General features: G+C 41.9%; 1 protein-coding gene across 3 annotated transcripts in view; it reads left to right on the top strand.

Moving 5' to 3' along the window:
• fstl5 (follistatin-like 5) overlaps nucleotides 1–17,601 on the top strand; it is a 570,108-nt gene that overhangs the window by 102,032 nt on the left and 450,475 nt on the right. For 2 of the 3 annotated variants that reach the window (XM_061976896.2, XM_061976895.2), the window contains exon 2: nucleotides 101–245. In XM_061976896.2, coding sequence (XP_061832880.1) covers nucleotides 111–245 — 135 coding nt within the window. In that variant the 5' untranslated portion in view covers nucleotides 101–110. The remainder of the gene's footprint in view (nucleotides 1–100; nucleotides 246–17,601) is intronic. The other variant, XM_072914911.1, reaches the window with a different exon arrangement.

Genomic DNA, 17,601 nt, shown 5'->3' with positions numbered 1-17,601 from the left:
TCCTAATTGATTCCGAGCAGATGTAATCTGGAGGTTGCATTGATAGCCTGACTTTAAAATGGGTAACAGCATCTTCACCATTGTGTTTGTGTTTGGCCAGGACAGCGGCGATGGCGACTGCAAGATGGTGGAGATACGCGGCCTTCCTGATGGCGGCGGTGGCGGCACTTGGCGCCGACGGGAAGCCCGCCGATGAGGGATTGTTGTCGCCGCCCTCTCAGCCCGTCTTGAGATTCAGACATAAGGTATCGCTTTTATTTGTTGTTTGTTTGCAACAAGCTGAGCGAGGTTACATCGAGGAATTCAACATGCACAATTCAACATGCATGAAAAGGAGTAGGATGAAGCACAGCTTATTTAATGATGATAATAACTAGATGAGGCAATTCCTGAAGGAATTGCATGTGAATGTTGAAGTGAAATGCTGACAGAATGTAATATGAATGTAAGAATAGTTTGAATGTTGGAATGGTTTCAATGTTGAAGACTTCAAATTTCCAGGAAAACCGGAATTTGGTTCGGAACTTGGGAAAGTGTTAGGTTGAATGTCCAGGATGAGTAGAATGTGTTGATGTTGAAATGGTTTGAAAAGATTGAAAAATTTGGGAATTGTGCAACTTCGAAAAATGTCCCATTCATTTCAATGGAAAAATCCTGGAAATTTGGGAGTATTGGGAAAAGCGGGATTTTTTGGAAAACGATTAGGAGCATGAATTTCCTGAATGAGCTGAATTGATTGGTGTTGGAATTGTTTAAACCGGTCAAGAAATGTTGAATTAGTAACAGTTTTTAATTAAGAAATTCCTGGAATTTCGGGAAAACCGTGAAATTTTCTAGTTCTTTAACCAACTTGGTTTTTGTCCTGAATATGAGGAGTTTTTTGACGGTGGAACGGTTGAAATGGGTTAAAACATGTGAAAGGAGTAGTCGAACTTAAGGGTGGAAATAAGTTACAAAAAATCAGGAATTCCTGGAAATTTGTTGAATGTGTAAAAAAATGGTAGTTTGAATGTCCAGGATGAGTTGAATATGTTGATGATGTTGGAATGGTTTAAATAGGTTGAAACATGTGGGAATTGTGCAACTTGGAAAAATGCCCCATTCATTTCAATGGGAACTTCCTTGAAATTTGGGAATTTTGGGAAAAATGGGATTGTTTGGGAAATGATTAGGAGCATGAATGTCCTGAATGAGCTGAATTGATTGGTGTTGGAATTGTTTAAATCGGTCAAGAAATGTTGAATTAGTAACAGTTTTTAATTAAGAAATTCCTGGAATTTCGGGAAAACCGTGAAATTTTCTAGTTCTTTAACCAACTTGGTTTTTGTCCTGAATATGAGGAGTTTTTTGATGGTGGAACGGTTGAAATGGGTTAAAACATGTGAAAGGAGTAGTCGAACTTAAGGGTGGAAATAAGTTACAAAAAATCAGGAATTCCTGGAAATTTGTTGAATGTGTAAAAAAATGGTAGTTTGAATGTCCAGGATGAGTTGAATATGTTGATGATGTTGGAATGGTTTAAATAGGTTGAAAAATGTGAGAATTGTGCAACTTGGAAAAATGTCCCATTCATTTCAATGGGAACTTCCTGGAAATTTGGGAATTTTGGGAAAAGCGGGATTTTTTGGAAAATGCTATGAAGCATGAATGTCCTGAATGAGCTGAATTGGTTGGCGTTGGAATTGTTTAAATCGGTCAAGAAATGTTGAAGTAGTAACAGTTTTTAATTAAGAAATTCCTGGAATTTCGGGAAAAACGGGAATTTTTCTAGTTCTTTAACCAACTTGGTTTTTGTCCTGAATATAAAGAGTGTTTTGACGGTGGAACGGTTGAAATCGGTTGAAAAATGTGAAAGACGTAGTCGAACTTAAGGGTGGAAATAAGTTACAAAAAAAGGGAATTCCTGGAAATGTTTTGAATGTGTAAAAATAATAGTTTGAATGTCCAGAATGAGTTGAATGTGTTGAAGGTGGAATGGTTTGAATAGGTTGAAAAATGTGAGAATTGTGCAACTTGGAAAAATGTCCCATTCATTTCAATGGGAACTTCCTGGAAATTTGGGAATTTTGGGAAAAGCGGGATTTTTTGGAAAATGATTAAGAGCATGAATGTCCTGAATGAGCTGAATTAGTTGGCGTTGGAATTGTTTAAATCGGTCAAGACATGTTGAAGTAGTAACAGTTTTTAATTAAGAAATTCCTGGAATTTCGGGAAAAACGGGAATTTTTTTAGTTCTTTAACCAACTTGTTTTTTTTCCTGAATATGAGGAGTGTTTTGACGGTGGAACGGTTGAAATGGGTTCAAAAATGTGAAATGAGTAGTTGAACTTAAGGGTGGAAATAAGTTACCAAAAAATGGGAATTCCTGGAAAAGTGTTGAATGTGGAAAAATGGTAGTTTGAATGTCCAGGATGAGTTGAATATGTTGATGTTGGAATGGTTTGAATAGGTTGAAAAATGTGGGAATTGTGCAACTTGGAAAAATGTTCCATTCATTTCGATGGGAACTTCCTGGAAATTTTGAAATTTTGGAAAAAGCGGGATTTTTTGGAAAATAATTAGGAGCATGAATGTCTTGAATGAGCTGAATTGGTTGGTGTTGGAATCGTTTAAATCGGTCAAGAAATGTTGAAGTAGTAACTGTTTTTAATTAAGAAATTCCTGGAATTTCGGGAAAACCGGGAATTTTTGTAGTTCTTTAACCAACTTTTTTTTGTCCTGAATATGAGGAGTGTTTTGACGGTGGAACGGTTGAAATGGGTTGAAAAATGTGAAAGGAGTAGTCCAACTTAAAGGTGGAAATAAGTTACAAGAAAACCGTGAATTCCTGGAAATGTGATGGATGTAGGAAAATGGTAGTTTGAATGTCCAGGATGAGTTGAATATGTTGATGATGTTGAAATGGTTTGAATAGGCTGAAAAATGTGGGAATATTGCAACTTGGAAAAATGCCCTAATTATTTCAATGGGATCTTCCTGGAAATTTTACACAAGTAAACACTCTCAGGACTGCCTGTATCGCACATGATATCACACACAAATAACATGCTGCAGGACTGCCTGTATCGCACATGATATCACACACACATAAACACGCTGCTGGGACCGCTTGTATCGCACATGATATCACACACAAATAAACACACTGCAGGACTGCTTGTATCGCACATGATATCACACACAAGTAAACACGCTGCAGCGCTGCTTGTATCGCACATGATATCACACACAAGTAAACACTCTGTGGGACTGCTTGTATCGGACATGATATCACACACTAGTAAACATGCTGCGGAACTGCTTGTATCGCACATGATATCACACACAAGAAAACACGCTGCGGGGACCGCTTGTATCGCATGTGATATCACACACAAGTAAACACGCTGCAGGACTGCTTTTATTGCACATGATATCACACATAAGTAAATACGCTGCAGGGACCACTTGTATCGCACATGATATCACACACAAGTAAACACGCTGCAGGACTGCTTGTATCGCACATGATATCACACACAAGTAAACACGCTGCGGGGACCGCTTGTATCGCACATGATATCACACACAAGTAAACACGCTGCAGAACTGCTTGTATCGGACTTGATATCACACACAAGTAAACACTCTGCAGAACTGCTTGTATCAGACATGACATTACACACAAGTAAACAGTCTGCAGGACTGCCTGTATCGCACATTATATCACACACAAGTAAACACTCTGCAGGATTGCTTGTATCGGACATGATATCACACACAAGTAAACATGCTGCGGGACTGCTTGTATTGCACATGATTTCACACACAAGTAAACACTCTGCAGAACTGCTTGTATCGCACATAATATCACACACAAGTAAACAAGCTGCAGGACTGCTTGTATCGCACATGATATCACACACAAGTAAACACTCTGCAGGACTGCTTGTATCGGACATGATATCACACACAAGTACACATGCTGTGGGGACCGATTGTAGTGCACATGATATCACACCCAAGTAAACATGCTGTGGAACTGCTTGTATCACACATAATATCACACACAAGTAAACATGCTGCGGACAGCTTGTATCGCACATGATATCACACACAAGTAAACATGCTGCGGGACTGCTTGTATTGCACATGATATCACACACAAGTAAACACGCTGCGGGACTGCTTGTATCACATATGACATCACACACAAATAAACATGCTGCAGACTGCTTGTATCGCACATGACATCACACACAAATAAACATGCTGCAGACTGCTTGTATCGCACATGATATCACACACAAGTAAACATGCTGCGGGACTGCTTGTATTGCACATGATATCACACACAAGTAAACAGTCTGCAGGGATAAGACTGCTATGATATAAAATGGGGTAGGATTAAATAAGCTCTGCTTCTTCCTGCTCCTTTTCGGACATGTCATTCTATGCATTTTTCGAAATAAACCGAACTGAATTGATTATTATATACTTCTTAATGTATTATTGCTTATATAAGATTATTATTATTGTCCTGATATCTCCTTCCTGCTGATATTGCTAATATGATTACTATAAGCATGGCGTTCATTATTCTGCTCGCCTGTCAGACCAGACGGAGAGAAAATTGTAAGTGGCTGGTGACTGAAGGAGTTTCCTGCAGAGACGTTGGGGCCGCTTGTCCGTCAACACAAATGAAGAGTGAAGAAGATGAATAAGTTGAAGAATGTTGATCATTTCTAGTCCACTTTGAGGGAACGCTGCTGAGAGACAAACGGCTTTGTTGTGCTAACAAACAACTGTTTTGCTCTCCCGTCACACGTCATATCAGAGCCATCGCTCATCCACAATCCATCAACGGCGGAAACATCCGGCTGGGAGAAAACTGCTTTGTCACTTGCATCCGCTTTTGGGAAGGAAAATGTTTGACTTCTCTCCTGTGAGAAATTGAAAAGTAGCCTCATAATAATAACATCATTAAAACTGTCTGATTAGTTCAGGTCTTTAATATTCATTTTAATCACTTTTACAGTCTTTCTGCTGGGTTTTATTTTTGGTATTGGCCGATACTGATATTGAGCCAATACGATATCAGTAAGAATCAATACTTTTGTTATTTGTACTATGGAATATTCAGAAAAAGGTTTGATCAAGTGCAATGAGTCCAAGAGAGAACGATGGTCAGTATAAAAACAGGGACTGCTTGTATCGCACTTGATATCACACACAAGTAAATATGCTGCAGGACTGCTTGTATCGCACATGATAACACACACACGTCAACAGGCTGCAGGTCTGCTTGTATCGCACATGACATCACACACAAGTAAACACGCTGCAGGACTGCTTGTATCGCACATTATATCACACACACGTAAACATGCTGCGCGACTGCTTGTATCGCACATGACATCACACACAAGTAAATATGCTGCAGGACTGCTTGTATCGCGCATGATAACACACACAAGTTAACAGGCTGCAGGTCTGCTTGTATCACACATGACATCACACACAAGTAAATATGCTGCAGAACTGCTTGTATCGAACATGATATCACACACATGTAAACATGCTGCGGGACTGCTTGTATCGCACATGATATCACACACAAGTAAACACTCTGCAGGATTGCTTGTATCGGACATGATATCACACACGCAAACACGCTGCAGAACTGCTTGTATCGCACATGATATCACACACAAGTAAACACTGCAGGCTTGCTTGTATCAGACATGATATCACACACAAGTAAACATGCTGCGGGACTGCTTGTATCGCACATGGTATCACACACAAATACAGGACTGCCTGTATTGCACATAATATCACACACAAGTAAACATGATGTGGGGACCGCTTGTATCGCACGTGATATCACACACAAGTAAACATGCTGTGGGACTGCTTGTATCGCACATTATATAACACACAAAAAACACGCTACAGGACTGCCTGTATCGCACATAATATCATACCCAAGTAAACACACTGCAGGACTGCTTGTATCGCACATAATATTACACACAAGTCAACACTACAGGACTGCTTGTATCGCACATGATATCAGACACAAGTAAACACTCTCAGGACTGCTTGTATCGCACATAATATCACACACAAGTAAGCACTCTCAGGACTGCCTGTATCGCACATGATATCACACACAAATAACACACTGCAGGACTTCCTGTATCACACATGATATCACACACAAGTAAACCCGCTGCGTCACTGCATGTATCGGATATTTTACATGCATATCGATCCAATATGTGTTATTTTATCAAACCGATATCAATGTTGGATCAAGCCAACCTAAAAATATTAAGCAATGTTGGACTTTTACAAAAAGGTGAAAGCACGACAAACAATATTTTATTTACAATATTATTGCTATGTTGCTCACAACCACTGCCCCACTACTGCCACCTCCCGGCCCTGGATTTTGGTGGGCTCCACAGAGGTAATTTTCCTCCTGAAGTCGATGACCAGCTCCTTGGTCTTGTCCAAATTAAGGAGCAGATGGTTGGCCTGAGACCACTCCACAAAGTCATTGATCAGTGTCCTGTACTCCAATTCCTGTCCCTCTCCGATACACCCGACCACAGCAGAGTCATCAGAGTATTTTAGCAGGTGGCACGACCTGGAACAATACTGGAAGTCTGAGCTCCCTGTCTGACCACAGTATCAGACAGGGAGCTCCCCAGTCGCACAAACTGGGACCTATCAGACAAGTAATCAGTGATCCAGGAGACAATGGATGAATTGACACCCATCCTGAGCAACTTGTCACTCATCAGAATTGGCAGAATGGTGTTAAAAGCACTGGAGAAATCAAATCAGAATCAGAATCAGAATCAGAAGAGTTTTTATTGCCATTGTTTGAGAACGGGTTCACAAACTCGGAATTTTACTTGGTGCAATGGTGCAACATAAAACACATATAACACAGAATATAATAACATGAGCTGGAACTGAGCTATCAGATCTTGTGATCGTTCATGTGCCTGATGGCCGAGGGGGAAAACTGTTCAGGTGGCGTGAGGTGTGGGTCTGGATTGACCGTAGTCTCCTGCCAGAGGGGAGAGGGGAGAATAGTTTGTGTCCAGGGTGAGAAGAGTCAGCTGTGATCCGACCCACACACCTCCTGGTCCTGGAGAAGAACAGGTCCTTGAGGGGTGGGAGTTAGCAGACAATCACCTTCTCAGCAGCACGTACCATGCGCTGCAGTCGATACTTGTCCCGGATTGTGGCGCCGCGGAACCACACGGTGATGGCGGAGGTGAGGATGGACTCTATGATGGTTGAGTAGAACTGCACCAGCATCTCGGTCGGCACCTTCAGTTTCTTCAGCTGCCTCAGGAAGTACATCGTCTGCTGATGGTCGGCTCCCACTTGAGGCCCTGGGTGATGGTGGTGCCCAAGAAACGGATGGAGTCCACAATGGAGACGGGGGTGGGAGAGTCAATCAGGGTTAGGGGGTATGGTGGGGCTTTGACTTTCCTGAAGTCCAAGATCATCTCCACTGTTTTCTGGGCGTTCAGCTCCAGGTTGTTGAGGCTGCACCAGGACGCCAGCCGGTCCACCTCTCTCCTGTAGGCGGACTCGTCGCCATCCAAAAAGAGCCCGATGAGGGTAGTGTTGTCTGCAAACTTGAGCAGCTTTACCGACTGGTGACTGGAGGTGCAGCAGTTTGTATACATGGGAGAAGAGCCAGGGGGAAAGTACACAGCCCTGAGGAGTACCAGTGTTCGTGGTTCGACTGTCCGAGACAATCTTCCCCAGCCGCACGGGCTGTCTTCTGTCCATCACGAAGTCATTGATCCAACTGCAGAGGGAGTCGGGCACGCTGAGCTGGTAGAGCTTGTCTCGTAGCAGTCCAGGGAGGATCAATCAATCAATCAATCAATGTTTATGATGGTGTTGAAGGCAGAGCTGAAGTCCACAAATAGGATCCTGGCGTAGGTTCCTGGGGAGTCCAGATGCTCCAAGATGAAGTGGAGGGCCAGGTTCGCTGCATCATCCACAGACCTGTTGGCTCTGTAGGCGAATTGCAGTGGGTCCTTGAGGTGGGGCAGGACCAAGCGCTTAAAGGACTTCATGACCACAGACGTCAGCGCCACCAGCCTGTAGTCATTAAGTCCTGTGATCCGTGTTTTCTTGGGGACAGGGACGATGGTGGACGTCTTGAAGCAGGACGGCACGCGGCATAGCCCCAGAGAGGCGTTAAAATGTCAGTGAAGACAGGAGCCAGCTGTTCCGCACAGTGTCTCAAGGTGGAGGGGGAGACATCATCCGGGCCAGGGGCCTTCCGCGTGTTCAGCTTCAAGAACTGCCGGCGTACATCCTCCTCTCGCATGGAGAGGACCTTTGATGAAGTCCTGTGATGTTATTGGAGTCCTTTAATGTCCTTGGAATCATTTAAGTCCTTTAATGAAGTGATGGAGTTGGTGGGGGGGGGGGAGCTTTGATGAGCTGAAGGCCGTTCATGACGACAGTAATGTGTGTTGAGGTCCTGAGCGAGAGTCCGGTCATTCAGGGCCTGGGGGACTTTGGGCTTATAGTTCGTAAGGGCCCTTAATCCTCTCCACTTGGCTGCAGAGTCATTGGAGCTGAACTGTTCCTGTAGACGGTTAGAGTACACAGATGTAGATTTCTACACTTCCCTGTTGAAGTGGTACTTTGCTTCTCTGTAGGTACTCCGGTCCCCGCTAATCCACGCAGTCTCCTTCCTCTTGCGCAGCTGTCGGAGCTTGGGTGTGAACCAGGGCTTGTCGTTGTTATAACAAGCTCTGGTGGACGTTGGAATGGTCACAGTGTCCGTATACTCGTCCAGATTGTCCGTGGCCGCTCCAATTGCCTTCCAGTCTGTCGTCTCCAAACATGCGCGCAGCTCCCCCACAGCCTCAGTGGTGTACTTCTTAATAGTCTTCATAACAGGTTCAGCCAGTTTCAGTCTCTGTCTGTATGAAGGGATTAAGTGCACCATCACGTGATCTGATAGTCCGAGAGAAGCGCGCGGAACTGCATGGTATGCCTTGCTTATTGTAGTGTAACAGTGATCCAAAGTGTTCTCCACTCTGGTCAGGCATTTAATAAACTGCCTATACTTGGGTAATTCCTGGCTCAAATTTCCCTTGTTAAAGTCACCAAGCACGATAACAAGAGAGTCCAGAAAAGACCGTTCCACATGTAAGATCTGGTCTGCAAGTGTGCGCTGAGTGACATGCACGTCCGCGCTGGGCGGTATGTAGGCAGCCACCAGTATGAATGCAACAATCTCACGTGGTGTGTAAAAGGCCTTACAGTGAATGAAAAGATATTCCAGAGCAGGAGAGCAGTGTTGGGATATCACCGTCACGTCTGTACACCAGTTGTTGATGAAGAAGCAGACTCCAGCGCCTCTTGTTTTGCCGGAAAGCCCCGCGTCTCGGTCCGCGCGGAGAAGATTAAAGCCCTCCAGATGAACCGCGCTGTCCGGGACACTCGTGCTCAGCCACGTTTCCGTGAAGCACAAAACACAAGTTGAGGAAAAGTCCTTGTTTCTTCTCATCAGCAATGCTAGCTCGTCCATCTTGTTGGCAAGTGAGCAGACGTTGGAGAGAAAAATGCCAGGTAAAGGCGTGGGTAATCCTCGTCTGCGGAAACGGACGAGGGCTCCCGCTCTCTTTCCTCTTCGGTGTGGTTTCCCTCTTTTGATCAAAGAATGGATCAAATCCCCAGGTGACGCTAAATTGACCGGTAATAAGTCTGTAGGGGTGATTGCTCTGATGTTCAGTAGCTCTTCGCGGGTGTTAGAGCACGCGGACACACAATTTGCGCACAAAAACAAACAAAACAGAGCGCACGAGAGCACCGAGGCAGCCGTGATCGGCGCCATGATACAAAGAACATGATCCTCACAGTGCCCCTCCTACCATCCAGGTGAGAGTGAGCAGGATGCAGCAGGTAGATAACAGCATCATCCACTCCTACATGGGGCTGATACACAAACTGTAGAGGGTCCAGGGAAGGAGCCACCAGAGGTCTCAGCTGAGCCAGCACAAGTCTCTCGAGGACCTTCATGACCTGAAACGTCAGGGCAACCGGTCTGAAGTCTTTCAAGTCCAATGGGATGGGCTTCTTGGGCACCGGCACTATGCAGGATGTTTTCCACAGAGCTGGTATCCTTTTTAACTTCAGACTCAGGTTGAAGATGAATTGCAGGATCTTAGTCAGCTGAGCAGCACAAGTCTTCAGGACCCAGGGGTTGACTCGGTCAAGGCCTGCTGACTTGGCTGGGTTGACTATCTGCAGCTGTCGTCTCACATGGCCAGGTGTCAGACACAACGGGCAGGCTTTCTCAGGCTATGTCTACACTAAGCAGAATAATTATTTAGCCTAAGCCCCGTTTTCAGCCCGTTTAAGGTTCCGCTCCTCGGACAGATTTTTACATGAGTAAGTGCGCCGTGTATTTCTTGAATCTCCGGCTCTTAGCTTTGTATGAACTCATTGATCGTTTACAAACTGAGTTTGGAGAGGAAGTGACGCCAGAAAGACCGCACCCCACAACGGAAGTGATAATAAAGCGGTTTCGGCACTCGGAGCTAACCACTAGAAATATGGAGGCGATTCTTCTAGACATGGCCGTGTTTCTCATTCTTCTACATGTACAGACGCTTGTGGAAATCACACATGAATACCTTAAGATAAAGCGATTGCAGCTATTTGGGATACAACACTTCTCAGACGGCAAGAGATATTTCGAATGTCCAAGTCAGCTGTGATTATACAAACCCTGTTTCCATATGAGTTGGGAAATTGTGTTAGATGTAAATATAAACGGAATACAATGATTTGCAAATCATTTTCCACCCATATTCTATTGAATGTACTACAAAGACAAGATATTTGATGTTCAAACTCATAAACGTAATTTTTTTTTTTTTGCAAATGATAATTAACTTAGGATTTCATGGCTGCAACACGTGCCAAAGTAGTTGGGAAAGGGCATGTTCACCACTGTGTTACATGGCCTTTCCTTTTAACAACACTCAGTAAACGTTTGGGAACTGAGGAGACACCTTTTTGAAGCTTCTCAGGTGGAATTATTTCCCATTCTTGCTTGATGTACAGCTTAAGTTGTTCAACAGTCCGGGAGTCTCCGTTGTCGTATTTTAGGCTTCATAATGCGCCACACATTTTCAATGGGAGACAGGTCTGGACTACAGGCAGGCCAGTCTAGTACCCGCACTATTTTACTATGAAGCCACGTTGATGTAACACGTGGCTTGGCTTAGTCTTGCTGAAATAAGCAGGGGTGTCCATGATAACGTTGCTTAGATGGCAACATATGTTGCTCCAAAACCTGTATGTACCTTTCAGCATTAATGGCGCCTTCACAGATGTGTAAGTTGCCCATGTCTTGGGTACTAATACACCCCCATACCATCACAGATGCTGGCTTTTCAACTTTGCGCCTATAACAATCCGGATGGTTCTTTTCCTCTTTGGTCCGGAGGACACAACCTCCACAGTTTCCAAAAACAATTTGAAATGTGGACTCGTCAGACCACAGAACACTTTTCCACTTTGTATCAGTCCATCTTAGATGAGCTCAGGCCCAGCGAAGCTGACGGTGTTTCTGGGTGTTGTTGATAAACGGTTTTCGCCTTGCATAGGAGAGTTTTAACTTGCACTTACAGATGTAGCGGCCAACTGTAGTTACTGAAAGTGGGTTTCTGAAGTGTTCCTGAGCCCATGTGGTGATATCCTTTACACACTGATGTCGCTTGTTGATGCAGTACAGCCTGAGGGATCGAAGGTCACGGGCTTAGCTGCTTACGTGCAGTGATTTCCCCAGATTCTCTGAACCCTTTGATGAACTGCAAAATCATGATTCGGCTAAATGGACCATATGAAGAAGCCAAAGTTGTCACGATTCGAGAGCTCTGCGACTTGGATCAATATAGATGAAACCTGCTAGACTTATGACTGACACGGCTCATCCTTGGCCGGAGACGGGGACGGCTACGCAGCGAGAAGGTGAGACAACTGAGAGTCAAACGTTTTTGAGAGCTGAATACATGGACTATAAACTATATGACTTTGAAAATGATGTTCACCCAGAAAACCATCTGTTCAACTCAATCAATGCTACTTGTGACTACTACACCGATGACAATGTTAGTTTAGATAACACATTTTCTTTAATACATTTCAACTGTAGAAGTTTATATGCAAATTTCTCAAAGATTGACGAATACTTGAAGACTCTAAATGGAAAATTCTAAATAATAGATAAAAACATGGATCGAAAAAGACAGAGGTATTGACTTCTCCATGGACGGGTATGAGTTGTATCACTGTAGTAGAAGAAACAAGAAGGGAGGAGGTGTGGCCCTGTTTGTTGACTGTGAATTGAAATGTAGACCTGTTGAATGTATGACAGTGGTAATCGATGATTTATTTGAAAGTGTAACTGGGGAGGTAGAAATAGAAAGGAAGAGACATTTTATTGTTACGTGTTTATATAGGACACCTGGGTCTAAGGTAGAAGCATTTAATGATAGTTTCGAAGAGTTATTGTGTAAGGTAAAGGAAAAGAAAACATTGGTCATGTGTGGCGACTATAACATAGACCTGCTAAGCTCACCCAGAAATAAATCAACAAGAGACTTCTTGGATGTAGTATATAGTAGAGGGCTTTATCCATTGATCACCAAACCCAGTAGAATAACCACAAATTGTGCAACGTTAATTGATCACATCTTTATAAATGACATAGAAAATCATATAAAAAGTGGACTAGTAATTAATGACATAAGTGACCACTTACCTGTGTTTCTTACTTATGACTGTCCAATTGATAAAAAAAGGGAGGAAAAAACCCATAGGTATGTAAGGAAAAGGACTGAAGAGGTAATAAATAAGTTTAGGAAGGACTTATTTGAAGCAGACTGGAATGAGATGTATGTGGGAGAGACAAATGCTGCATATGAGGCTTTTCTTAATATATATTTATCATTGTATGAAAAGCATTGTCCGAATGTATGGAAACAAAGAGACAGCTACAATAAAAAGCCTTGGATTATAAAGGGACTACACAATGCTTGTAAAAAGAAAAACAAACTTTATAGAGATTTCATAAAAGTAAGAACAAAGGATGCCAAAACAAAATATAAGGTTTACAAAAACAAATTGATCACTATAATGAGACAAGCAAAAAGAGAATATTATAATAATTTACTAGAAAAAAATAAAAACAATATCAAAGGAACTTGGAATATTCTGAACAAGGTAATAGGAAAAACATCAGGTCCTGCAAACCCACCAAGCCAGTTTATCAATGAGGATAATAAGATGATAACAAATATGAATGAAGTGGCAAACGGATTCAATTCTTTCTTTGTGAATGTTGGACCCAAATTGGCCGAGAGTATTGGAGAACATAAAGATGTACAGAGTGGATGGAGAGGGGGAAGCAAAGTGCTACCGTCCATGCTTCTAGGAGATGTTAGTGAAAATGAAATTGTATCTGTGTTAACAAAAATGAAAAATAAGACATCAACAGACAGTGATGGTATAGACATGATAATTGTAAAAAAGACTATTGACTGTATCATCAAACCTCTTTGTTATGTTTTTAATCTTTCTTTTCAAATAGGGACCTTTCCAAATAGAATGAAGGTAGCAAAGGTAATGCCACTATTTAAAACAAGAGATAAACATAGATTTACTAAATACAGACCAGTGTCACTGCTGTCACAATTTTCTAAAATAATTGAAAAAATATTTGTAAAAAAATTAGACAGTTTTATTGAAAAGAACATGTTGTTGAGTGAGAGCCAGTATGGATTCCGGACCAATAGATCCACTGCTTCAGCTGTAATGACTATAATGGAGTATATAGCAACAGCAACTGATAATAAGAAATACACTATAGGGGTATTTATCGATTTAAAAAAAGCATTTGATACTATAGATCATTCTTTATTATTGTCCAGGTTGTATTCATTTGGTGTGAGAGGAGTCGTTTTAGACTGGCTAAGAAGTTATTTAGATAATAGACCAGAGTTTGTGGATTTTGTGGGTAATACATCTGAACAAATGAAGATTGAATGTGGAATTCCACAAGGTTCGGTTTTGGGACCAAAATTGTTTATTTTATATATTAATGATATATGTGAGGTATCAAAGTTATTGAAATGTGTATTATTTGCGGACGACACCAACTTTTATAGTTCAGGACATGACTTAAAAGCATTATCAAACATTATTGAACATGGTAAATTTTAAATGTGCTTTATAAATAAAGTTGATTTGAACAGGAAATGATTAAACTTAAGAGATAGTTTGATGTCAATAAATTATCATTAAATGTAGAAAAAACAAAGGTCATGATTTTTTGTAACAGGAAAAGGGAGGAAACGATCAAACTGTCAATAGATGAAATTGATATTGAAAGGGTTTCTGAACTTAGATTTTTAGGAGTGATACTGGATGACGGTCTGACATGGAAATCTCATATTGCACATGTACGGAAAAAGATGTCTAAGAGTATTGTTATATTAAATAAGGTCAAAAATGTGTTAGATTACAGGGCAATGTGTATATTGTATTGTGCACTTATATTGCCATATATCAGCTACTGTGTGGACGTGTGGGGGAACACATATAAGGGAAACATAAAGTGTGGGGCAACACATATAAGAGTAACATAAAGTGTGGGGGAACACATATAAGAGTAACATAAAATGTGGGGGAACACATATAAGAGTAACAAAGTGTGGGGGAACACATATAAGGGTAACATAAAGTGTGGGGGAACACATATAAGGGTAACATAAAGTGTGGGGGAACACATATAAGAGTAACAAAGTGTGGGGGAACACATAGAAGAGTAACATAAAGTGTGGGGGAACACATATAAGAGTAACATAAAGTGTGGGGGAACATATAAGAGTAACATAAAGTGTGGGGGAACACATATAAGAGTAACAAAGTGTGGGGGAACACATATAAGAGTAACATAAAGTGTGGGGGAACACATAGAAGAGTAACATAAAGGAATTGTATCAACTACAGAAAAGAGCTATAAGGATTATTCATAAAGCAGATTACTTAGAACACACTAACATATTATTTATTAATTCGGGTTTATTGAAATTACAGGAGCTAGTAAAGTTACAGACATTATGTGTCATGTTTAAGGCTAAAAGTAAAACATTACCAGCAAATTTAAAAAAAATGTTTGTCATCAATTCTGAGAATGAAGAGCATAGAAGAAAAGGTCATTTCCAACATCAGTATTCAAGGACAACTTTAAAACAAATGTGCATATCAGTGGTGGGGGTTCAACTATGGAATTCTCTTTACAATGAGATAAAAGATTGTAAAAACATATTCCAATTGAAAAAAATATATATAAAGACAGAACAATAAGATCATATGGACAGCCCTGAGTGTTTACATTTTGCTTTATATTTATTATTTTACTTACTTTTTTGCCTGGTTTTGTATTTGTTTTGTATCATCCCGTGAGGTGCATATTACTTCTTTTTTGTTTTTTTTGTTCGGTTTGTACTTCATGAAGTTTTGCACTTGTGTTTTTTTTTTTTGTGTGTGTTTTTTTTTTTTTTTTTCGTTATATTTGGATGTAATTGTTGGTTTATAAATCATTAAGACTACTTATTATGTTGAAGGGGGCAGGAAAATATAAGATTTTTTCTTCATCCTGCTCCTTCTCAGGCATTGGTGTGTAAATGTGTAACTGAATAATTGTGGTATAATTGTCTATCAAAGATGCACATCAATGAAGGAGATAAATAAAAATGAAATGAAATGAAATGAAATATTACGGAGCGTAGATGATGAAATTCCTAAATTCCTTACAATAGCCGTTTGAGAAAGGTTTTTCTTAAACTGTTCAACTCTTTGCTCACGCATTTGTTGACAAAGTGGTGACCCTCGCCCCATCCTTGTTTCTGAATGACTGAGCATTTCATGGAATCTACTTTTATAGCCAATCATGGCACCCACCTGTTCCCAATTTGCTTGTTCACCTGTGGGATGTTCCAAATAAGTGTTTGATGAGCATTCCTCAACTTTATCAGTATTTATTGCCACCTTTCCCAACTTCTTTGTCACATGTTGCTGGCATCAAATTCTAAAGTTAATGATTATTTGCAAAAAAAAAGAAATGTTTATGAGTTTGAACATCAAATATGTTGTCTTTGTAGGATATTCAACTGAATATGGGTTGAAAATGATTTGCAAATCATTGTATTCCGTTTATATTTACATCTAACACAATTTCCCAACCCATATGGAAACGGGGTTTGTACTTAGCGAAAAACTTTGTCCATTTGTCGAAGGAGAGACAACGAGAATGCGGGCTACCGTGGATATGATAAAAAAGGTAGCGTGTGCTTTGTATTACCTGGCCGTCGAAGGAAGACTACGGAAAACCGCAAATGCTTTTGGACTGGCAAATCAGACTATCAGTTATTGTCCGCCATGTATGTCGCGGACTCAACGTCTAGGTCCAGAGTATATAAAGTCACCAAAAAGGAATGGACAATGAAGGTGAAGGCAAAAGAGTGAGCAGTGTTCTGACCAGATATCTGGATCTCTAGACTGATTGATTTATATAAAATGTTCTTTGTCACATTGTGTACTTTCGTGTCCAATAATGATATAATTAATTTATGATGTCTCAGGTGTGATTCACTACAATAGGGCCCCACAGCACACTAGTGCATGTCTTTGGAGGTGGGAGGGGCCTATGCCCAGGTGCATGTCTTTGGAGGTGGGAGGGGCCTATGCCCAGGTGCATGTCTTTGGAGGTGGGAGGGGCCTATCCCCAGGTGCATGTTTTTGGAGGTGGGAGGGGCATATCCCCAGGTGCATGTCTTTGGAGGTGGGAGGGGCCTATACCCAGGTGCATGTCTTTGGAGGTGGGAGGGGCCTATCCCCAGGTGCATGTCTTTGGAGGTGGGAGGGGCATATCCCCAGGTGCATGTCTTTGGAGGTGGGAGGGGCCTGTACCCAGGTGCATGTCTTTGGAGGTGGAAAGGGCCTATCCCCAGGTGCATGTCTTTGGAGGTGGGAGGGGCTATACCCAGGTGCATGTCTTTGGAGGTGGGAGGGGCCTATCCCCAGGTGCATGTCTTTGGAGGTGGAAGGGGCCTATCCCCAGGTGCATGCCTTTGGAGGTGGGAGGAAGCCGGATTACCCAGAGGGAACCCACGCAGGGGTCACGGGGGAGAACATGCAAACTCCACACAGAAAGATTGCGAGCCCGGGATTGAACCCAGGACAACTCAGGACCTAGAGGCACATGCACTAACCCCTGGACGTACTAAATCATTATATTTCAACATGTTCATTTTATTCAACAGCACTTCTCGGAATTTGTATGCAAATTGTGACTTTTAAAACAGCCACCTTGCCTAAATAATAATTCAAAAGGACTCAGATGACTGATGCCACAAAGTCAGAGAGTTGGCAGCATACTTGCCAACCTTGAGACCTTCGAATTCGGGAGATTGGTGGAGGGCGGGGTTTGGTGGTAGTGGGGGTGTATATTGTAGCCCGGAAGAGTTAGGGATGCAAGGGATTCTGGGTATT

The sequence above is a fragment of the Nerophis lumbriciformis genome, linkage group LG16 (genome assembly GCF_033978685.3).
Source record: "Nerophis lumbriciformis linkage group LG16, RoL_Nlum_v2.1, whole genome shotgun sequence".
NCBI lineage: Eukaryota > Metazoa > Chordata > Actinopteri > Syngnathiformes > Syngnathidae > Nerophis > Nerophis lumbriciformis.
The sequence above is the reverse complement of the archived record's forward strand: the minus strand, read 5'-3'. Positions and strand labels throughout refer to the sequence as shown.